At 38.1% G+C, this 23,678-nt stretch overlaps 3 protein-coding genes across 4 annotated transcripts; 2 read left to right on the forward strand and 1 right to left on the reverse strand.

Moving 5' to 3' along the window:
• Positions 1-7,005: 7,005 nt before the first annotated feature.
• LOC148915826 (uncharacterized) lies at positions 7,006-7,386 on the forward strand. Its single transcript, XM_089054997.1, has one exon. The coding sequence runs from the start codon at positions 7,006-7,008 to the stop codon at positions 7,384-7,386; it is 381 nt and encodes a 126-aa protein (XP_088911123.1).
• A 1,607-nt stretch (positions 7,387-8,993) lies between these two features.
• LOC103336233 (DNA (cytosine-5)-methyltransferase DRM2-like) lies at positions 8,994-14,766 on the forward strand. 2 transcript variants are annotated; one of them, XM_089054142.1, is made up of 11 exons: positions 8,994-9,350; positions 10,357-10,425; positions 10,709-10,752; positions 11,053-11,190; positions 11,287-11,386; positions 11,481-11,527; positions 12,142-12,261; positions 12,457-12,556; positions 13,083-13,174; positions 13,277-13,999; positions 14,255-14,766. In XM_089054142.1, exons 3-11 carry the CDS (start codon positions 10,750-10,752, stop codon positions 14,678-14,680), a joined length of 1,749 nt encoding a protein of 582 aa, XP_088910268.1. In that variant the 5' UTR covers positions 8,994-9,350; positions 10,357-10,425; positions 10,709-10,749; the 3' UTR covers positions 14,681-14,766. The 2 variants fall into 2 exon arrangements, with proteins under 2 accessions (XP_088910268.1, XP_016650960.2); XM_016795474.2 differs by lacking the exon at positions 10,357-10,425 and having other exon boundaries at positions 9,021-9,350.
• Positions 14,767-16,198: 1,432 nt separating this feature from the next.
• On the reverse strand, positions 16,199-17,578 carry LOC103336234 (Protein kinase superfamily protein). The gene has a single exon (XM_008239276.2). It carries the CDS (start codon positions 17,485-17,487, stop codon positions 16,366-16,368), a length of 1,122 nt encoding a protein of 373 aa, XP_008237498.2. The 5' UTR covers positions 17,488-17,578; the 3' UTR covers positions 16,199-16,365.
• Positions 17,579-23,678: the final 6,100 nt, after the last annotated feature.

Raw genomic sequence — 23,678 nt, forward strand, 5'->3', positions numbered from 1 at the left:
AAGACCAGTGTACACTTGCGAATCCTGCTCCGAGTGCGGGGTTGACTCGGGAGACTTGCAATTTCGAATTCTGATCCATTCAATTTTATGCCCCTTATCGAGAAAACAGGGAAGAGGATTCCCAGGAAGGGAGAGAGAGTTATTGCAGATGGGACAGCAATGCATGAACATATGAGTACATGTAGTCGAAAGAAAAATATTGAAAGTTTGGCAGATGGTGAGTGAGAAGAGTGCATGGCTAGTAGTTCTGTGAAACGTCGATTGAGTTATAGCCAAATTACTGAATATGAGGAGGAGACCAACCTTGAAGCGTCTCCCCAATCTCAATCTTAGTTCTCATTTGAACGTCCGGTGGTTGTTCCAGAAGCTTTGCAACCCTCGAACATTCCATGACTTGAAGAATATTCTTAAGGTAAAGAGGACTACTTTGATCTTCCTTTTTGGGACCTGTATAACTGGAACTCAGATGGGACAGTCAAAAAGTAGATTGGGGTTAGGTGGTGTTTTTTGCATACCCCGTACTAGACTGTTAGTAGGTTTGTGTCTGTTATGGAAACCATGTTTACAAATCATGCTCATATCTTCATTAGTTGGGCATATTGATGTGCGTGTAAATTGGAGCACTTCATGGATCACTTGAATAACTAGATTTTATGGGTATTTGGAACTTAGTCAGTGACACCATTCTTGGGAGATCTTATGTCGACTGAGCACAATGGACTCTGGTCCTTGGTTATGTTGTGGTGACTTTAATGAAATTCTTGATATCAGTGACAAGAGTGGAAATTGCCTACGTCCTGCAAACCAGATTGATGATTTTCATTCTACCATTATGGATTATCGACTTATTCAGTTTCCTTTATTGTAAATCAATACACTTGGAATAATATGCGTAAGGATGATGAAAATGTCCAAGCCCGTCTCAACCATGGCTTTAGGAATTTATCACTTGTGCACCAATGAGGCAACCTTATTATACAACATATGGTGGCCTATACTTCTGATCATCCTTATCATGGTCGATCAACAGGATGGGCAAAAACGATATGGTAGACGACAATTTCATTTTGAGAGATGTGTACCAAAGAGGATGATTGCATTGATATTATATGAAGAACTTAGCTAGGCACTCAGAATCCAATTCAAAATATTTCAATGTGTGCAGCGGTCTTACACAGTGGAAGCAAGTGAAGTTTGGTAGTGTAAAATAGAAAACTACTAAGTTGAGATCAGAATTGGAAGAGGTGCAGCGGGCTACACCTGCTCTAATTCACAAAATCGGAAGACCTTGGAAAATGAACTTGATAGTCTATTGGCGAATGAGGAAATATATTGGCACCAGAGGTCGAGAGTCTCTTGGCTGTAGTACGAGATCATAATACTTCTTTTTTTCATAAGCATGCCTCCTCTCATGCTCGACAAAATAATCTACAAGGTATTGTGGATGCAAACAGTGTTTGGTAGCAAGATCATGACACAGTTACAAAGGTTTTTACTAACTTTTATACTCCCATGTTTACTTCTGCTGGAACTAGTGTGATTGATGATATTTTACATGTAGTTCATTCCCGAGTCCCTCAGACTTTATGCACAGGACTTAATCTGCCCTTCTCTAGAGTGGAAGTAGAGGCTGCCCTCCAAAATATTGGTCCCACCAAAGCTCCGGGACCCGACGACATGCCTGCTCTTCTCTTATGGAAATATTGGGATATTATGCAACTGATATTAGCACTCTATGTTTAAATGTGCTTAGTGGTAAAGGAAGTGTGGCTTAGTTTAATCATACTCTAATGACCTTGATCCCGAAGATTGCCTCTTCTTCTCTTGTGACAGAGTTTCGTCCTATCAGTTTATACAATGTTATCTACAAAATCATCTCTAAGACACTTGCAAACTGTTAGAAATATGCCCTTAAAATCAACTAATTATGTGATAGTTAGAGTTAAGGACAACTTTGATAAAAGACATATTATGTTATCAATGGGCAAGAAAAGTTGTTTAATACATTAAATCATGCTATATTATCTTTCAATATGTAAAAGAACCATAGTCCAAGGAATACACAAGTGGATATGAGAGCTATGTAATGAGATTGCATACATGGAGACTTCTCATCATCCCTAAATCAGGAATATGTTCCTGGTCATAGGATTATTGATTGAGCGTCAATATTCCGCAAAGACCAGTAAACACAGTATCGTCTCTATATGTAGGGAATGGCAAGGTCTCAAGTCATTAAGTGTGGAGACACATCGATACGTGTGTATGTGCTTGTAGAAGAACAAGTATATTGAACGTGATCCAACATATGAGTTACAACATAGAAGTCTTTACTCAATGTCAAGCTGGAACTCATAAATTGCAATGGTGCAAGCTAATCCTTAGACCTGAGGCATCATAGATGTTTTGTGGCTATGTTTTTAATCTTTGAGGGCACTATATGGTCATGCTGAATTAGGCATAGCTTAAACGTGCTCATCAAGATTCTCAATAAAGTAATGGAAGCAAATGAATGTACAAGAAAGAATCTCTACTCTCAGTAAATGAGAGAGAATACTCCAAGATATGACTGGTCAAATCTCTGAGCAGAGTAGTGGATAAGACTTGAAAGAAGATGTCTTCAAATCTTACCAGGATAATCATATAAAACGAATGATTCACATTAGGATATTGACAATCGGATTCCATGATCTAATAATGTGAATAAGGAGTATTAACATAAGAGAATGATTCAATTGCATGGTCCTTCCAATTTGAATAGGTTCTTTCACAAAGTCTCATTTAGCTCGAATAACCGTGACTTGCTGCTAGCGACAACCATGGTTTGTGGATGTTCTAAAAGGTTTCAATTAATCTTTATTAATATGAAGAATTAAATTGTGGAATTTAATTCGTATATCATATCTGAGGAGTTGAGTCAACCCACTACCTTGATAAAGGAAACCTATAGATCTGCACACCTAAAGAATGTGATTAGAGATACAAATGAGGAGAAATAGAATGAAGAGATACAAGTCAATGGTTGATAATCAAATGTCAAAGTCAACGGTCAAAAGTCAACATGTTGACTGAAGCAATTGACCAAAGTCAAATAGTTTGACTGGGTCAATTAAGTAACACTATAATTATAATTTAATAATTAAATTATAATTAAAAGATTAATTATGGAATTAATATTGACACATAGAAATATTGGATTGAGCTTTTAAATATGATTGATTTAAAAGAAAATGGACAAAATAGCCCAAAAGGCTATTGGGCCCAAGGGATAAGTGGCATAAGATGACATGATTCATGGACCAAATGAAGTCCCAAATACCCACCTAAATTTTGGCAACTAGGAGAAGCTCTCCCCTTGCCTTTTATGTTGTCCTATATAAGCTAAATTTTGGAGAAAACCTAGCTAGGATTTTTGGTTTCCTACTTTGGTTGATGAGTGATCATCTTTGTATCTCATCTTCCATAAATCAAAAATTGGTCAAGTCAAGAAGTAAACTAGCATCCATACTTCTTGATTGCCTTATCTTCATCTCTAGGAGCATTTGGTGTGGTGAGGTAGAGGATTCCAATCTTGGAGCCTAAGGTGAAGGAGTCAAAATCAAGAAAAAGAAAAGGTCTTTTCTACAAAGGTGTTCATTCTTAAGAAATCAAGAAAAGGTCATCAAGGGTAAAGATCTACTCCCTTTTTTCCTTTTCTATTTGTGTTCAAAAAGACTAGGCTAAGATACTTGGTTTAAAATTAAAAAGGTTTAGCTCAACTAGTATAGACAAAATAAATTCATCATTTAGAATGTTTTTATTATATAGGTTGTGGCTAAAGTTCATTTCTTAAGCATTAGATGCATGTTTCCTTCACAAACAGGTTAAAAAAGGTCATTCCATATGTTATATCATAATTTCAAACTGCTTTTATTTCTCCCAGGAGTATTTAGCCTTGCAAGGTGGTCCTTGCTGATTCACACGGGATTCCACGTATCCCATGCTACTCGGGTCAGAGCGTAAGCTAGTGATGCTTTTGGCTACTGGACTTTTGCCATCTAGGGTGCAGCACTCCACCACTTCGCCTAGCAGCACGATGCTTGTACTGCTCTCCCACAACCCCTTAGATAATGTCTTTGCAGCATTCAAAACCATTCATTGTCGGAAAAGAATAGGAAAATCAAGGTGAAAGATGTTGGTGAAGTTGGGTTTTCCTACACATTTTATTTCCTGAGGAGTGTTACCTCGGTCTCCTATTCCTTGTTAGTCTAGGGACATCCTCGTGGACATATTGCACCTTCTCGTGGCCTGTGACAAGGGGATCCTATTTCGAATTCTTTAATTTTTTTATTTTTATTTGTGGTTGTAGGTTTCTCGGCACTTCTACAACATGCTGAGTGCACATCCAAAATTCATGGGGTTGCAATTCCTCCGAATGAACCCTCTATTAATCATTTGTTCTTCGCTGATGATAGCATTTTGTTCTGTGATGCGTTGGAGTCTGAAGTTATTGAAGTACAACGTATTTTTGAGATCTATGAGAGAGCTTCTGGACATAAGATAAACCTGAAAAAATCTACTATTTGTTTTAGTTCGTTTACCCCTCCTGAAATGCAAGCCCAGATACAATGTTTACTAGGAGTTCCTGTGGTTCCTTGTCTTGAGCGATATTTGGGTCTACCGACTTGTGTTGAGCATGCTAAGAAGAAGTTGTTCCGAGTTCTTAAAGATCGAGTGTAGAAAAAAAATAAATGGGTAGGAAGAAAGGCTTCTCTCTAAAGCTGATGAAGAGATATTCATCAAAGCCGTCTGTCAAGCCATACCATCTTATGCTATGAGTGTTTTTTTAGCTCCCAATTAGTTTGTACAGAAAAATAGAAAGTGTTATGGCCAAATATTGGTGGGCTAATGGGGAAGGCAGAGGAATCCATTGGCGGAATTGGAAAATGATGTGCAAAAATAAATTATATGGCAGTTTGGGATTCCGGGAATTGATTAGTTTTAACCAGGCCTTCCTGTATAAACAAGGGTGACGTCTTTTAGAATTTCTGAATACTCTACTCTCTTGCATGCTCAGAGCTAGATAATATCCGGACATAGGGTCCTTTAAGCCGACCTTGGTTGTCTCCCATCTTCGACTTGGCTGTCAATATTATGGGGAAGGCAACTGCTCTCATCTGGACTCCGATGACGTATTGGTGATGGTTGCTTGGTTAAAATCTATGTCGACGCGTGGATACCACATGTATGAAATTTTAAGGTCCAATTGATCCAAAAACTAAACCCAGATTTCTTTGTGAGTGAGCTGATTACAGTTAGTGGAAGTTGGGATGTGGCAAAAATATATGATATGTTTAGCTTCCCGGAAACTGAGACAATTTTGACTATTCCCTTGGTATAGTAATCTGGATAGACAAATTTGGCACTTCACCTCGAATGGTTGCTATTATGTTAAAAGTGGGTATCGGTTAGCAATAGAGAATAAATGCCTAGCTATGACCTTTATAGGCATGTTTGGTACCCCTCACTATATTGGATTGGGTTAAATAGCACTTGAAAACCCATGTTTTGTAAGAGGGGGACTAACTTAAATGAGATTAAATAGTCTAACAGTAAAAAATTTGCCTTACTTGCTCGTTCAATATAACGAGCTTGAAACATGGCTCACAAAATAGCGAGCTTGCTAAACAGAGCAAGTGAGTCCGACGATAACCAACTTCTTCTTCTTCTTCACCTAGAATTGTCACCACCATATCACCATAGACAGTCGTCAAACCCAATCATCAAACCATCCACCATCAATTCAAACCTAGCCACTTGAATCAACCACCACCAATTCAAACCCACCCACTCAAATCAACCACCACCAATTCAAATCCAATGGAACCAAAACCAAATTCAACCCAAATTCAACCACCAATGTCAAACCCAATTGAACCCTCTGAAAAATCATCAACCATTGACCATGGCCCAATGAAATCAGATAGAGATTTGTGACTTCAAAGGAGATGAAAATCTGTGACTTCAAAGGGGAATAAGAGAGAAAAAAATGATGAGGAGGCAGAGAAAGGTTGGGAGGGGGAGATAGAAAAGGAGAGAGAAGGAGAATGATATCATTGTATCAATATTGGAGGAAAAAAGAGAGAACTAGAGAGTGAGATCAGGAGGAAGAGAGAAAAAAGAAAAAAGAAAGGGGGGCCTAGGAAGGAAGAAGAAAAAGAAAAAAAGGAAAAAAAGGGAAAAAAAAGGAAGAGAAAAGAAAAAGTAGAAAAAAGAAGAAAGACATGAGATAAAGATAGTTTTAGCTTTTAAAAATATTATAATTTTTTTATTTAATAAATTATACATTTTTCGTTGGTGTCTTTGTAGCATTTACTTAGTTTTAGGTCAAAATCCCTAATGAATTTTAAATAATTATTTTAATCTGACATAGCACCAAACATAGGTCTTCACTATTTTTACAATCCAGCTTCTTAGTCCGACGTAGCCCCAAACGTAGGTCAGTACTTAATCCAGCTTAAGCCAATCCGAGATAATCCAAGACAGTCCTAAGATTTAGTCCAATCCATAATAATCCGGTGTACCGAACGACCCCTATAGGTACTAGCGAGAGCTCCTCCTCTTCACTTCACTTGTGGAAGCATCTGTGGAAACTCAAGGTGCCTCCCAAGATATTACATTTCATTTGGCGTCTAGTGAATAGCATCCTCCCCTAAAGGGAGGTTCTCTATTGCAGTCACATTAAGGTTGACGCGCAATATTTTCGTTGTCATGCATGCTCAGAGTCTTCTGTCCATGTTGTATTCTATTGCAGATTCAGTAACTAAGTATAGGAGCTGTTACCCTTCCTCCACGGTTTCCTTGATTTGCAACTTCAAGAATCGATGAACTGGGTTGTAGCAACCTGGAACATTCTTCATAGTGAGCAACTCCCTTTTTTTGCTAGCAAAACGTGGATGCTTTGGACTCTTTAATGGTAACCTGCTTTCGGTTAACGAGTTGGTTATAAGGGCAAAGAACTATGACATGGAGCTTAACGCTGCTGACGTGGGGTGTCATAAGAGCCCTCCTTTACCAGTCGCTATTGTACGGTGGCAACCACCACAACAAGGCTTTTTAAAACTGAATGTTGATGCGGCCGTAGATATGAAGGAGGGATCCAGGGGTGTTGGCTGTGTTGTCCATGATTCTTTGGGCTGTCTAGTTGGTACGATGTCGATGCAAGCCCCTGGAAGAGTTTCAGTCCTTGCCACCGAGCTATATGCTATGAAAATTGGCTTGTCCTTTGCTCTTGACATTGCCTTTGTCCCTCTCATTGTGGAATGTGATTGTCTTTCTATTGTTCAATTGGTTACCTCTGATGTGGAGCGTCTTGCTGTGGAGGGTGGCTTAGTTGATGCAATTTGACAACAGTTGAAATTGGGGCCACAAGTTGCTGTTCAGTACATACCGCGTAATGCAAATATGGTGCCACTGGATTGTGAAGTTCAATCTTTGTGTTCGAGGCTTTGATTTTTGGATATAAGCTGGACCACCTTGGCTTATGGACTGTGTGCGTAGCTATTGTCCTATAGAGTACTCTTCCTGATTATACTCTTACTATGTTTTTGGTATGTGTGGCACTCTTTCCTACTCGAAGGTTTTGTCCCATTGCGTTTTTCTCATGAAGGTTTTAACGAGGCCATCTTTATAAACATACCTGGTTGATGTTGTTAATGATAAGTCGATCTTTTCCTTAAAATAAAAATAAAAATAAAAATCTTTACTCAAGCTATTGAGAAAGCTGCTCAAACCTTAAAAAAATCTTTTAATTGATTTCCAAAAAAAAAAGAAAAGAAATCTAGTAAAAAAGTTAATTTCCATAAATCTACTATTTATTTTTCTTATTCTACTAATCATAATTTTAAAGATCGAATTTCAGCTATTTTAAATATACCTCATAAAAATACTTTAGAAAAATATTTAAGTATTCCAAATATTATTAAATGGAAGGACCTTCTAATAAGCAAGATCTTCTTAATAAAATTTCAATGACTGGAAATCTAATTTTTTTTTCTAGGGTTGGAAACATTTTATTAATTAATTCACACATTCTAAGAGCATCTCTAATCGATATGTCAAATTACCACATAGACATGAAATGACAAAAATTATAGGTTGAAGTTGCTCCAACCGAGTAGTCAAATCCTCCATAGATTTTAAGGCTGGAAATGATATGTCAAAAATAATATATCAAAAAGCTTGATGTCAAATATTATTTTAATATTTTTTTAGTCATGAATCCCGTTATCATTTACTCTCTTTTAAAACTTTATGCATCATATGGACCCCATTTGCTTTTAGAAATATAATAAAATAATATTATATTTGGTATTTCAGGTGGAGTTCAATTTTTTTTCTAAAATGTCAAATTGCCATATAAACCACTAAATTCAAATTTAACATTTTGCATTTGATATCTCCCTTGAAGATGCTTTAGGGTCCGTTCGGTAATGTTTTCGAAGAATGTTTTCTTATAATATTTTCAGAGAATAAAAACAATAAAACGAATTTGCATTTTTAGGAAATGACAATGCTTCTGGTAGATTAATTAGAAAACATATTCAGAAAACAAAAATAATGAAAACGCGTCTAGTAGTATAATTTGAAATAATAATATGTTAGTTATTTTTATGAAAATGTTTTCCATGATAATGAAAACAACTTTTTTCTGTTTTCTACAAGCACATGAACTTGTTTTTATTTTATATAAACATTTCAGTGTTTTCTGTTTTTGCCACCGAACGTGTTTTTGCCTCATTTTTGTTATCTAAAAATGAAAACAACCCTTGAAAACATTATTGAACGGCGATAATGTCTTATTTTCCTTTCTCCAAAAATACCATCTCAGGGGTATTTTTTGGTTGGATGATGTGAGGTAGTTGAGAATCAAGTTGGATAACTTTGCTGATGTCACCATCCACTAAGAAGAAAATGAGAATCTTTTACTTTCGTACTCTCTCTCACGAGAGTATGAAATTAGCGTCGTTGTGCGTTTGTAAGCGCACCAGGCGGACCATGTTTTGTTCCTCCCTCGAGTTCTTCAGAGCCCTGTGGTTCTGGCAACTCTTCACTGCAACAAGTGTCTCTATCTACAGCAGTGACTTTCTCTCTCTAGATTTTTTCTATGCATGTAGCTCTTCTTTCTTTACTTCCCTGCAGATTTCTTCGCCAGTTTCTCCATTCAAAGGGCGGATAATCGGAGCTCTCTTCGGTTTCACCGTACAAAGCCACGGCAAGGCGAATTATCGAGGAGGTAAAGTGCATTTCCGATATTAACAAGCAGCGAGCTTCACGATCAGAGAGGTCCTCTGCATTTGCAGCTCGCGCGGGTAAATTTTCTTTGAGCAATGCTACTTTTTAATTGTTTAATTGCGGTTGTAAGTTGTAGCTAATTATTTTCTCGTTGTGCTTGTTGTTGATTAGGGTTTTTGGTTATGTTTGTGTAAGTGATTACGAGTTTCTTTATGCAACTGATGTAATGCATTGCACTGTTTGGTTGCTGCTTAAGAAAGCAGGACATGGAGGGGTAGAAAACGGTTTTAGATTTTTTTTTGTTCTTTGATTATTTGATGTGAAGAGAACTTGTTCAAGATTTTGTTCCTCGTTTTCCTCCATTCAGTAAACAAATTGGGGGTTTACGTTTTAGTAGAGATTATTTTGTAGTCTGCTTGATGTTGAAGAAAGAGGGTGGGTTGGGGTTTTGTGGATGTTATTATATGGCTGAGACTGTGGTGGCCTACAAATCCTGAAATTAGGAGGAATAGGAAATAAGAGAGGTTTGGTCCATATTGAAATCTACAAGGTTTGGCCATTTGTTGTTTTAAAGAATATCAGAAAAAGCAGATATTTGCTTTGCATGCAAAAGGAAATTTTTTTTAACTTGTGGCCCTATGGATGTTGTACTCTTGGCAATTTATGCCGTGTTCTTTGCTGATAATGGGGATACTCAAGTTGTGTCGGCTTGCTGTGCTGTGTCATGTTCATGTCGTTCGTGTCCAGTACTAGCCAACCCCATTCCTAACGCATGTTTAGCTAGTTGTTTTAGATGATTTGATAGTAACCCAACTCATTGTGTTTAAACACGCTTGAAAAATAAATGATAACTTAGGATTTTATGGAATGTATCTTTAGAATCTTAGGAGATAGGAGGGCGTCAACAGTGAAAGTGCATTCGGGCATAACATAAAAATTTTGGGCAACTTTTTCTTTACTTTCCGTTTTTCCAATTTAGGTATTGCCATGAGAAATTATAATTGTAACTTTAATGATGATGTGATATTATTAATTTCTTGTTTCCTTCATTAACGTTGTGCTAATTAATGAGAATCTCTTTAGCAACGGTCCTCGGGATAGCTCAGCAGCTGGGTTCATTTGGGACACGATGATTATTGCTTAACCGCCCATGTAAGCTCGATCATCAGTCTGCCTATTTGAAAAGTCTGTATCACAGACAAAATGGCTTGGTTGAGGCCTTCTTTTGATGGCTCAACAACTTCCATTACTTGATCTTAAATCTTGCAGTGATATCTTTTATTACAGATGTGTTACATAATGGCAATGAATATCTAATCCCAGTTCTCTGTTACAAAGTCTGTTATCCTAGTTAGGGAATTAAATTATTTGTTGCTTATATAGTTAATCTTTGAATTTGTTTGGCACTTATTCCTTCTGTGCATTACTTGAACAGCTTGGAAACCTCTGCGTGCGCCAAACATAGCTTATAGATAAATGGTACTAGTTTTCTAACTAAGTTTTGTTTTCATTCATTTCATTAATCCGTCATTAATTTTTAGTCACTCTTCATTTTGAAATAGTAAAATGTTGTGGTGTGTGCAGACCTTTTTGGTTATTGCACACAATTTGAAAACACCTGTTGTTGTGGGGTCTGTCTTGTTCCAAATTTAAAGATTGTCCTTTCTTGCTGAATCTGGAATTTAGACAGCTATTTATTTGGCTTTTATACAATTTGTTACAGTCTGGGCTATTTACTTCTTTTCGTTGTTTGCGTGTGTTTGTACGAACTTTGTGCAGGATGGAAATACTTCTGGCGAAGATGGGAATGATATTGACTGGAGTACAGAAGATGAGCTGGAAATTGAGAGCTTCACTTTATCTTCTTCTTCAAGTCTGACAGTTCCCGGTAGAGAAGCTATTGTGGGCTCTGGGGAGGTAAACGTTTATGCATCAGTTGTTCTGAAATATAATATATACCTGATGAATATTTAGACTGAGTATTTAATATATATTACATATTTCTTCCTATAGGCGAGCTCATCTCAAGGTCCTTCAAATTCCAAAGTTGTTGATCATTTTGTTGGGATGGGATTTTCTGGAAAAATGGTTGCCAAAGCAATTCAGGAACATGGTAAGAGCACTGTATCATTTCATTTCAACACCAGTTTTCACCTTGACTGTTTCAATTATAACCCCATATAACATCGGTTTTATGGAATATCCAGGAGAGGAGAATACAGATTCAATTCTTGAAACCCTCCTTACATATTCAGTGAGTCAACATATCTTCATTTGCCAATGCTGCTTTGGACACTTATTCTTGGTGTTATAGATAATTTGGGTTTTGAGCTTGGTCCCCTCTAATCGTATTTGACGTAATAAATTTTTCAGTTTATGTGGAACAAAACTTCACTTAATAAGTCCATGAACATAGGGATTTGCATTCAATGCTTTCCATTCTGGGGAGAAAGGGGGGTGGGGTGGGGGTGTGTTCTATTCCATTTAAGATGTTTTAGATTGAGGTTGTTAAGTTACATATGATGACTTCTCATCCATCCAATGAAGTCTGTGTTTTCTTACAAGAAACCTAAGAAATTTCCTTTGTTAGTGGCTCTTTTTTCTTTTTGGGGTTCTCATTTCTTGTGAAATTTCTAGTCTGCTCATGTGGTTTTCTTACGCAAAATCATATCTACCCTGTTAGATCATTAAGTAATTAGTCAAGGTAACATAAAGCACATGTTTAATTCTTTTTATTGCAATGTGAATGGGACTCATATGTATTCTGGTTCTCACATTCACATACTTTAAGAACATAAATTCTTCAGAACTTATAAGGAAGAAAGAAGACGAAGAATTTCGTTTGTTTTCTTGCTGTATTTTTTGCAGGCTCTTGAAAGTTCTCCCCAAGAACAGCAACAAGTTGATTGTGATGATCAGTTTTCTTCGGATAGCAAGGCGAGCTTTCCGGATGATTTTTCGGATATCGATAGTTATTCTGATAATGAGGTAGTTGTTCGCCTCAGCAATAGGTTGTATATTATGGATTTTTATGTCTTTTAGAAGAGTCTGAGCTGACATTTTCCTTTTTTGCTAAGCTTTGTATTTCGGTATTTCCCCAATCCTCCAAGCAACAAATATATGATATCATTTTGCAATTTACATGTGTGTATTCAATAGTAATTTAATTTAACTATTATGCAGGACATCCTAAATCCCACATCCGAGAAAAACAAAAAGTTATTATCCTTGGTCAATATGGGGTACACAGTAGAGGAGGCTTCAATAGCAATAGAAAGATGTGGTATAAGTTTTATCTTTATGCATTACTTATATTTTATACTGCTTTTATCATTTCCTGTACATATCTCTGGTTGGTCACTTGATTTTTTATTTTTTATTTTTAAATGAACGTTAGTTGCTTGATTTGATTCTGTTGATATCCTGTAAATTGCTATTTATTTATTTTAGGATTTAGTTTAGCACCAAACCGAACTCCAGAAATATGGATAAAGCACATTGATTTGGGATCTAACAGATGTTTTGAAAAACATACTGCTTACTTTCTTGGGTAATGTGACTAGAATGTTTTGCATACCATAAATAGGCCGGTGATGTGGGTGCCAAAAAAACTCCTTATATGCCCTGTTGTTTAATTGCAAATTCAACCTGGTTTGCCCAAGTCGATTTGGCTCTGAGTCGTAAAGCACTTTTTGCGAGTTGAGTCAGTTCCTTATGCCATCCTCTCTCAGTCTCTTTCTCAATTCTAATAGTTTGTGAACACCTGTATCTCCCTCCTCAGCCCTCCTTTTCCCCTTCAAACACTGCAGGTCTTGACTCCACAGTTGTTGAGTTGACTGATTTCATATGTGCTGCTCAAATGGCAAGGGCCGAAGATGCCCATCTTCCTCTTGAAGAGAAGGTATTGTAGTATAGAATATTATAGTCTCTTGAGTTTTCTACAAAATCAGTACGTATTCATGCCATGTTCAGTAGATTGTGATCGTTGGCTCTACTTTTGCAGCCTAGACTAAATCATGCATACAAGAAGAGGAAACTTCTCGAGTATGAGCTGCTGAAAAAGAAAAAGCATATGCGACTTGGGAACAAGACCATAGATGAAGATGATGAGGCAGTTCATCTCCCAAATCCAATGGTTGGGTTTGGCATCCCATCTGAACCATGCTTGAAAACACACAGGAACCTTCCAGAGGCAGCTTTAGGCCCACCGTATTTCTATTATGAGAATGTGGCACTTACTCCTAAAGGGGTTTGGAGTACTATATCCCGCTTCCTATATGATGTACAACCGGAGTTTGTTGACTCCAAGTATTTCTGTGCTGCTGCGAGGAAAAGAGGTTATGTTCACAATCTTCCCATTGAAAACAGATTTCCTCTTATTCCGCTTCCCCCACACACCATACATGAGGCATTTCCCTTGATAAGGAAATGGTGGCCTTCTTGGGATACGCGGACAAAGTTGAACTGCTTGCTAACCTCCATTGCCAGTGCAAAATCAACAGAGAGGATCAGAAAGGCTCTTGAGGATTATGATGGCGAACCACCACTGAGAGTCCAAAAATATGTTCTTGATGAATGCCGGAAGTGGAATCTGGTGTGGGTAGGAAGAAATAAGGTTGCCCCACTTGAGCCTGATGAAGTGGAAATGCTTTTGGGCTTCCCAAAGAACCACACAAGGGGAATAAGCAGGACTGACAGATACAAATCACTCGGGAATTCATTCCAGGTAGTGAATTCTGTGTGTTTCATTGGAATTTAGATATCTTTCATATTCCTTTTTAATATATGCTGCAGTTCATATCTACTGGTAAATCCTGAAAATCTCAAAATCTATGTCTTTTCCTTTAGTTTTTTGTGTGCAGAAGCATGACATAGAATCAATGCTGCTTTCTAACAGAGTTTCCCTAGTATAGTTTCAAGTTAGAATTTTCTGTTTGTCAGATAGTATCTGCATTTTTCTTATAAGTTCAACTCATGCCAGATTGATACAGTGGCATACCATCTGTCAGTATTGAAAGATATGTTTCCCAATGGCATCAACCTCCTCTCTCTTTTCTCTGGGATTGGCGGGGCAGAAATAGCTCTTCACCGGCTGGGTATTCGTCTAAAGAATGTCGTGTCGGTAGAGATCTCTGCAGTGAATAGAAATGTTGTGAGGAGTTGGTGGGAACAGACAAACCAGAGAGGGAATTTGTATGACCTTGATGATGTACAGCAGCTGAACGGTGACAGACTGGAGCATTATATGACTTTATTTGGTGGTTTTGATCTTGTAGTTGGTGGGAGTCCATGCAACAATCTTACAGGCAGCAACAGGCTTCATCGAGATGGACTCGAGGGTAAAGAATCTTCCCTCTTTTATCACTACTATCGTATACTAGATTTAGTCAGGTCCATAAAGACATAAAACAATTGATTCCATGTAAATATGCTTCAATCCCCCTTGCATTGGAACAGCAATAAGCAAGACCTGTTGTTTTTTCTTTTTCTCAAGTTTGGACTTTCTTTCCTAGACTTCCTTTCTTTTCCTTCGAATTATCTTACAATTGATCCTCTCAAGTCTTTATTTGCATGATTTCTGCCCCATCTCCCTCTTCTCTAGGCAAGTTCAAGCGACACTACGGTCATTTTTGTTAGGCTCATGCTCCTTTCTTTTTTTCTTTTTTTGAAACGAAAAGATGGAAGTTTTATTTCACTAGAGAAACTGGACAGTAAAGCGAACAAGCAATCCAACATGAATATAGGAGAGAAAAATATCAATTCAAGCTACTTCTAGTTTAACAAACTAAAACATACTCATGACACTACATCCTTCTAGTCTACAAAAAAGGGTTCCTAAAATTTGGAGAAACAGATGCCCCAAGCACTACGCAGTACTTGACCATCTCCCACGCACTTCCTCCTCTTCCACCCCCCTAACATCTTCAAAATTTCGTCCCATTTCTTTTCGAACAAATAGCCCAAAATGATCTCATATCTCCTGCTAAATCAACAAGATAAGAAAACATGTTCCACAATCTTCTCCGCACTCTTGCATAAATTTGGTACACTATTGTTAGCATGTCAAGGACTTGTCATACATCTTTAGAGTAAATTGCAGGATTTTACCTTCCCGTGTGCCACCAATCAAGCCGAACCTTAATTTTGAGTGGAACCTCTAGATTTCCAAATCATGCAGAAGGGAAGGAACAGAGGACTACCCGATACGCATCTCAACCGATTTTAAAAAAATATGCATAAGAAAATTGACCTCAACTCTCTACACACCACCTTCTTGCATCCTCCCTATCTGGGAATAATCTCACGTCCTCCAGCAGCCTTAGCACGTTTGTCATCTCCTTCTCTCAGATTCCTTCTCAAACCAAAACCCCAGCTATAAAGGATTGATTTGTGCATTTACGTGTGGTTTTTTATTTTGTTTTTTGTTAACCTTTTATATATATATATATATATATATGCATTTGAGAGGTAAGACTCATTACGTTTCTTCTGACTAGGTGTATCTTGTTATGTTCATTTATAAAATTTACTCACATCTTTGACATTAGTATGTCAGTTTTGCCCGTTCGGCTTTCAAATACGTATAAATTCTTTTTAGCAATCAAATAGTAGAATTCGAAGCACCCACGTTGGACATACTATTGTGCCACCCCATTCATGCCTTTGATAATGTAACGAATCCTAACCAATTAATAATTAATAGAAATCTTGGTTCCCCTATCTCATCATATCAATTAGTTGGCAGCCATCATAGCAAAACTTAATAAAACCAAAAGCATGAAAATCACGTTCTATTTAAACAATCATCACAGAAAGTTCCATACATGGTTTAAAAAAAGATCCTCTCATTCTTCAGTTAGGGATCTTCTTTTTACCATTTACAAAACCCACTGGGTGAAAAGTAAAAATGCAACAAGGGCCAAAATAAAAACTACCACTAATCCTCCTACTTGTATCATTTACCCTTGTTTAATTGGCTCAATTTCTTATTTACATCCCTTTCAACTATATTATTCATATCTCAACAAACACTGTAAACAAACAACATTGCTCACCAACGCAAAAAATATACATATATATATAGATATATTGTCAGATGGAAATTTGATTTAACATTTCAATCACCTCTTTCATTGGGGGCCTTTCTCTTGAAATCTCACCAGCACAATGACAAGCAATCCTAAAATACTCCTTCACATTGGCTTCATCCAAGTCGTCCCTGGAAATACCAGGGTCGACCATTTCCATTTGGCAGTTTTGGGCCTCCATTTTCCTAGCCCATTCCACCAAGCCCATTTCTGTGCCGTCGAACTTCGTGGGCAAATTGGGCCGTTTTCCGGTCGCAACCTCCAACATCAAAACCCCGAAGCTAAACACATCGGCTCTCACGGTTGCCCCCGTGAACCCCTCCTTGTACTCCGGCGGCATGTACCCCATGGTACCGGCAAACTGCGTCGAGACATGCGAACGGGAGGCGTCCATCCTCCGAGCCAGCCCGAAATCAGCAATATGGGCCTCAAACTCCGAGTCCAACAACACATTACTAGCCTTGATATCCCTATGAATAATTGGCTTGTCCAACCCATGCAAATAAGCCAGCCCATTAGCCACACCCCTAACGATCTTGATCCTCGTTTTCCAAGATAACGGTAATCCAAACCCGGTCCCGTCGTCATACCCATCACCGTCGCTTGACGACGAGTCGTTAAGCCAACGGTCCAGATTGCCCCGCTCAATAAACTCATAAATCAATATCCTATCGGCGCCGGAGACACAATATCCCAAAATCTTAACGATATTTGGGTGCCGGAGCTTACCTAGGGTTTCCATCTCCGCCTGAAATTCGCGAAACCCTTGGAAGGCGTCTGGATCGAGCTTCTTGACGGCGACGGTGCGGCCGTCGGAGAACTGGGCCTTGTAGACGAAGCCGAAGCCGCCGTCGCCTACGACGAGATCGGCGGAGAAATTCTTGGTGGCCTTGACGACCTCTTCCATGGAGACCTTGAGCGAGGGATCGAAGGAAAAGCTTTCGTCGACGGCGACGGAGGTGAGGGCGGTGGCAGGCGGGTTGCGGACGGGTAGGGTGTGGCGGGAGCGGCTCGATTTGGGTTTGGAGCCCTTACAGAAGATGTAGAGGCAGGCGAATACTACGGTTATGGCGAAGAAGCTGCCTGTAGCCGCAAGAACGGCTTGGAGGGTTTTGTCCATGGCCATTGAAATTGGAGGGGAGAGAGAGAGAGAGAGGGGGATAATAGTTTGTGGGGTTGGGGGTGCAAGTGGTAAAAGGGGGTGGGGGTTTGGTGAGAAATTAAACGTGGTGGAGGGGGTTGAATTAGAGAGATATATGCTGGTGTTGTGAAGAAGGAGGCAAGAAGTATGCTGCCATGGAAGGAAGGAAGGAAGGAAGAGGGATTTTCGTCGAAGGTGAGTTTGACTTGAGATTATCAGTAGGCAAGTCAAGGAGGACGAGTCAACGCTATAATTGGTTACTTTGAACTTTATCGGGTGATTTGTTTCATATAGACCCCTGAGGTGTGGCTTATTTACACACTTTATTTTCCGCGTGAAAGAGCGATGTATTCGAGGATATATAAATTACAAAACATCTTCAATAAAAACGTGTTTTATGTCACCATAAGAATGTAACAATGAGAACATAAAGGGATGTTGCCGTAATTAAGGTGAACTTCAGGGTGTTCAAATGAAATTGACTCTTGTTAAAATCTCATTGTGGATTGTTAGAGCATTTCCACTCATTTGCCGTGGCAAAAGACAAGGAAAGGTGAGAGTTGTTACTATTAATATGAGGGAAGGAATTTATATAGAGTTTTGGTATGGAAAGTGACGAATATAGCTAGGTATTTATAAAAAAAAATTCTGAAACTTTTGGTTATTTATAATTATTATTTTTTTGTTATCTAAATTGGATGCGACGTCACAATGACGTCAACATTAGGTCAGCTTGCCTAGGCAACATCCCATACAAGTCTTGCCTTTGGGCGTTGGCAACGAGATTAAGGGCCTAGAGAGCCTCTTGCCTGGGCTGGAGGAACGGTGAAAATGCTCTTATTGTCTATGATGGAGGTCTAGGCGTAGATAAAAAATCACCATTCACCCCTTTAAATGCAGTTATATATAAACATTATTACCATAAGAAAATTAAACACATGACATCAGGGATGAATCTATTTGGACTAATTTCTCGTCCTCGAGTGGATTGGACCGTGTTTAGCACCCAAGAGTTTCAACACGTGGAATGATTCCAAAGAATTTTGTCTAGTATGTTCTTAAATTCTCAATTAAGATGATACGTTTAGCTAAAAATCAACAGGTTCAATTCTTTAGATTAATAATTCGAAGTATAACGCGTTTGAATGTTGACGAGAGAACATGTATCCCCACATCTACAGGTAATGATTGGCAATTCTTTGGCCTTTATATTCTAATTATTGGGTCAAACAGAACCAATTAGTAGATCTACTTTGCGTAGTTATTATCAAAATTTTCAGTGTAACAGTGTTAAATTATAATAACAGTGCTAAATTCCTAAAAAGATTTTAATGAGGTAACCTTATACATGCTGCTATATCTTGTAACAATTTTGGTGATTTACTGAAATCCTCATTTCGTAACCGGAAAAAACCCGTGCTAAATTAATTGTATGGTAGAACAAAATTTCGGTATTATTCTACTATCGCATCTCATACACTATAGTTAAATATCCTATCCTAGTGTGAAATTCATGAAATTTGTGTAGTTACCAAAATTTTAATTTAATTTTATTGAACTATTAATAGTAATATTATTCATGACATGTAAAACTGGTCGTGCATTGTCATACATATAAAAAAGAAAGGGTATAACGAGCTAGGTTTTAGTCTAGTATTATTATTATTTTCAGTATTAAAATAAATAAAGACGGCAACGGGTTTAGGCCAACCTAATTTCACTTGGACCTGCCACAAAAAGCGCTTGGGGAGAGGAAAAGAGTGCAGTGGAATACTTCACAAACGGTGGGGGACCCACGCGTCATTGGTAGAGCCAGGACAGGAGTAGGGTCCACATGCCACATCAGTCAGCAAATCAGACAAGACAACCCCAAGAAAGAAACCGCATGATATACCGACTCTTCGGACTTTCGAGGGGGATGATATATGGCTAGCCTTGGAGGTTGGAGCCTGAGAAATTTTGAGAAATACCAAATTGAAGTATTATTTAAGGAGAAAAACTTGCATGTGATGGGTTTCATACTCTTTTCTCCCTGCATCTTTCATCTATGCATCTTTCATCACGTGATCAATCGTGTAAGGAAAACGGGTATTAAAACCCGTTACAACTAAGTTTTTGACTTTGGCCTCTTTGAAATGAAGATGGATTAAAGATTGATGGGTTAGGACAGTTGACCAAGTGATCAATGTTTGTATCTCATTGCCTGGGAAACAAGCTTGGATGCTCTCTGTTATGTATGCTGGCCCTCCCATCCTATTGTATTAGAAGTTGCCCACCTGATATCTGGATAATTTCGTTCTCTCCGACCCATTATCAGCAATTTCTGGATCATGTTGTTCTCTCCGATCATTTGTCGCCTTGGTGAGGTGGAGTAGGCCTCATCAAAATTGGAAGGTTCAAAAGGTTGGATTGCTAAGTATGCTATGATACATTTTTTATCCACAAACTGTACACCGTATAGTAATAACATAGGCAGCAATTCACTCTATTAGCAAGGGTTAAATCAGAAGGAAAACGAAGAATTCATGAGAAGAGCATTCTTTTTTCGGGTACTTGGAATGCTTTCTAAGCAATCAAGCATACCTTCCAATACATAAATATAGAAAAGCCTCTTCCCCGTTTTCATAAGCCTCCACATCATTCGCAAAAGAAAAGGATTAATTGTCAATCTACCTCATGAACTTGTACGCTACTTTCAATTTGCACCATGGCCTTTCTTTTTTGGAAAATTAAGGATACAAATTATTTTTTATCGCCAATTCCTCCCTACTGTCTAAATCAACTCTTTGACATCCAATAGTTTGTCAAATTGTCACTGTTCAAGGGTAGTTTCGTCTCTCCACCCTAATAACTCCACAAATTATCCCAACCATCACCCCACTGACCATAATATGAAGTATTCACATCAGCTTCTACATCAACTTGGTGTAAATTTGGGTAAATTTGGGTAAAACGAACCATCAAAGTGAAATGTAGATGTAGATGCAAATGCTTAACTCTCTAATAGGGGGGGTTCTGGCTTATGTGAGAGGTACAAATTCTAAACCCTAGATGAAGGAATTTGTGCACAAACTCAAGTTCATGGCCATCTGTTTCTATTGGAAGAAAAGCCTTTGTTGTGCTCTTATAGTGAAAACACGTTTTTAACTGGTTGTGTCTGAGTGATGTAGCAATGTCATACATGTTCAACATTGAAAAATGATCCCCAATACAGTCATCTATCCATTGTACCCTACCACCCAAATATTTCCCCTTTTTAAAATGGGTATACTGGTGATTTACCTCCTGAACTTGTACCTAACTTTCGATTTGCTCCATACCTTTTTTTTTTTTTAATAAGAAAATTAAGGATATGAACTTTTTTTTTCCTCCAATTTCCCCCATACTGTCTAAATCTGCAACATTTCATCCAATTTGCCATTAAATATGAGGGTAAAGTGGTCATTTTGTACGTTAACAATAAATGAAAAATGAATAATAAAATAAAGGGTTTTTCGCAGCAATGGTCCCTCAATTATACCCGTTTTTGCATTTGGGTCGCTGAACTCAATTATTAGTTGCAGAGGTCACTCAACTATGTGTGTCGTTGCACCAGTAGTCCTTCCGTCAAGTCCATTAGCTTTTTCCGTTTCAAATGATGACATGGCAAGCATATGTGAGAATCTCATAGATTCGTTAGGGGCAAATCTAACTTTTCAGTTAATTAAAACGAATCTTTTGGCTTTGAAGAGAACGATTGCAAAATGACATGTGCAAAAGGGAAATCGCATCTAGGGTTTTCAAATTGAGAGGCATTGGACTTCGATTTTGGGGGATTTTGGAACATTATCTCAGTATTATGCGTTAATGGACGAAGTATCGAAGTATTTTGAGTTAAAAACGATAAAGTACAGATATAGGATTTCAGTTTCGTGAAAATCACAGAGAAAAGTGTCGGGTCTACAGTGTGTGGAGGCTTCTTCAAATGGAGATAATTTTTCGGTTGTCTGGAGAACCCCTCAAGTATGGTAAGTTACTATAAGCTAAATATTCATTCTGCATTTTATATTGCAATTTATTATGTTTGCAAATGTGTGGTCCTGTTGTTGACAATGAAGTTTTGGCTTTAAGGTGGGAAAAAATGTAGTTGGAGTCTTTATTATTGTTTATGGTCCCATTTCTGTCGATTTGTCATGGAAGTGATTTCACACTTGCACATGCCTGCACTTACTTTGTCTTCCTTGTTTACTTTCTCCTTATTGTCATTGAAATTGTTTGTAAGTATACCTTTATATAATGTGGTAGATAAAGAAGAGCTGTGTACTCTTGAACTCCACCACTTTGGTATGTTGGAGAATGGCGTGTATAAGGGAGGCAAAGTATGCTATGTTGACAACTGTATTCATGACTATCTGTCATTATTGGATTTAAAGAAAATTGGGATAGATCTTGGATACAAAGTTGATATAACACAAAGGGTTACAAGCTTAAAAGTTTACTATAAGGGGCTTGCAAAAAGTGGTCAGCATATTGTGAATGAGGTTGTAAATAATAGTTGTATTCCAGGGTTGGTTGGGAGCATTTCATCAGATCAGGTATTGGTGTTGTATTACCATGATCCTATTCATAACAACGAGCTAGAGAGTGAAGATAAAGGGAAACAACAGCACAATGAAGATGTTGGCAATGAAGATGAATATGAAGAGGAAGAGGAGGAAGAGGAGGATGTTATTGTTGACAGTGATTATGAAATAAGTGAAGAAGAAGAAAATGGTAATAAAGAGGCTGCATCAAGAGCACAACCAAGGAACGATGAATATGAAGAGGAAGAGGAGGAAGAGGAGGAATAGGAGGATGTTATTATTGACAATGATTATGAAATAAGTAAAGAAGAAGAAAATGGTAATAAAGAGGCTGCATCAAGAGCACAACCAAGGAACGATGCACCAAATGATGAATATGCACAATGTTTTGAAGAGATAAATGAAATGCCTTTTAATAAAGCTACAGGGGAGATATCAGATGATGATCAAGATACTGATCGACTTCCTTCTGATGATGATAGCTCTGGTGATGAGGAAGAAGGTAAAAAAAAGACAAGCAAGAGGAAATGGAAGAAGACAAATTTTAAACAGTTTAGCAAAGAAACTGATTTGAGAAATCCAGAGTTTAGAATTGGAATGCAATTTGCCGATAAGGATGAACTCAAGGAAGCTATTAGGGAGTATGCAATTGTGCAAGGGAGGAATATTAAATTTGTGAAGAATGATAATAAAAGTATTCAAGCAAAGTGTGCAGGTCACACGAAATGCCCTTTTATTCTCTGGGTTTCCAAGATAGACAGAGATGAGCAGACATTTGCCATAAAAACTCTGTCTTTAGAGCATCAGTGTACTAGAGTGGACAAATTGAAATATACTAATTCAAGGTGGCTGTCCAAAAGGTTTGCTAACAAGATTAGGAAAAATCCTGACTGGGATGTAGGGGCATTCAAGGCTGAGGTTTTAGAAAAGTACCATATGAATGTTTCAAAACATCAGATTTATAGAGCAAAGAACTTGTCCAAGGTGATCATTGATGTAACACCCCGACTCTATTTAATTGTCCAATTCAAAAGGTTAAAATTAAATTAATTGTGAAATTACGAAACTACCCTTGGAGTACGGTATTTCGGTCATTTTCTTGTCCGGAAGGATTTTGGGACCACAAGTGGTTTGGTTGCGTAGGTGGTTCTGAGATGAATTCGTGGACAGGCGGTCGGCTTGAATCGGAGTTATAACGAGATTTTGGCGATGAAATTTCTTTCGGTGGCAAAATCGTAAATAATTCGAAAAGGGTATTTATAAAAAAAAAATCAAATTCTTCATTTTCAGTTCATTCTCTCTCTCTCTCTCTCTCCCGAACTCTCTTTCTCGTCACTGTTCACCCGAGCAGAAATATCCACGCCACCACCACATCCGCCACCCCAAATTTCCCTCGGCACTTCCTTTGGCTTCCTCTCGACGTCCCGGTCAAGACCTACCGGTTTTCCCGCGGAAAACTCAAAATCGACGGCGGTTGCACCCGGTTCGAATCAGGATTTCTCCGATCGTTGCGCCGCCACTCCAGCCGTCCATTTCTGGTGATTGAGGTGAGGTTTCTTCCTCTTTTTATCTGTTCTAGCTGGCCTTTGAGTAGGATTGGATCGATTTTAAGTT

Source organism: Prunus mume, linkage group LG6 (genome assembly GCF_029339155.1).
Source record: "Prunus mume cultivar Tortuosa linkage group LG6, ASM2933915v1, whole genome shotgun sequence".
In the NCBI taxonomy this organism is placed as follows: domain Eukaryota; kingdom Viridiplantae; phylum Streptophyta; class Magnoliopsida; order Rosales; family Rosaceae; genus Prunus; species Prunus mume.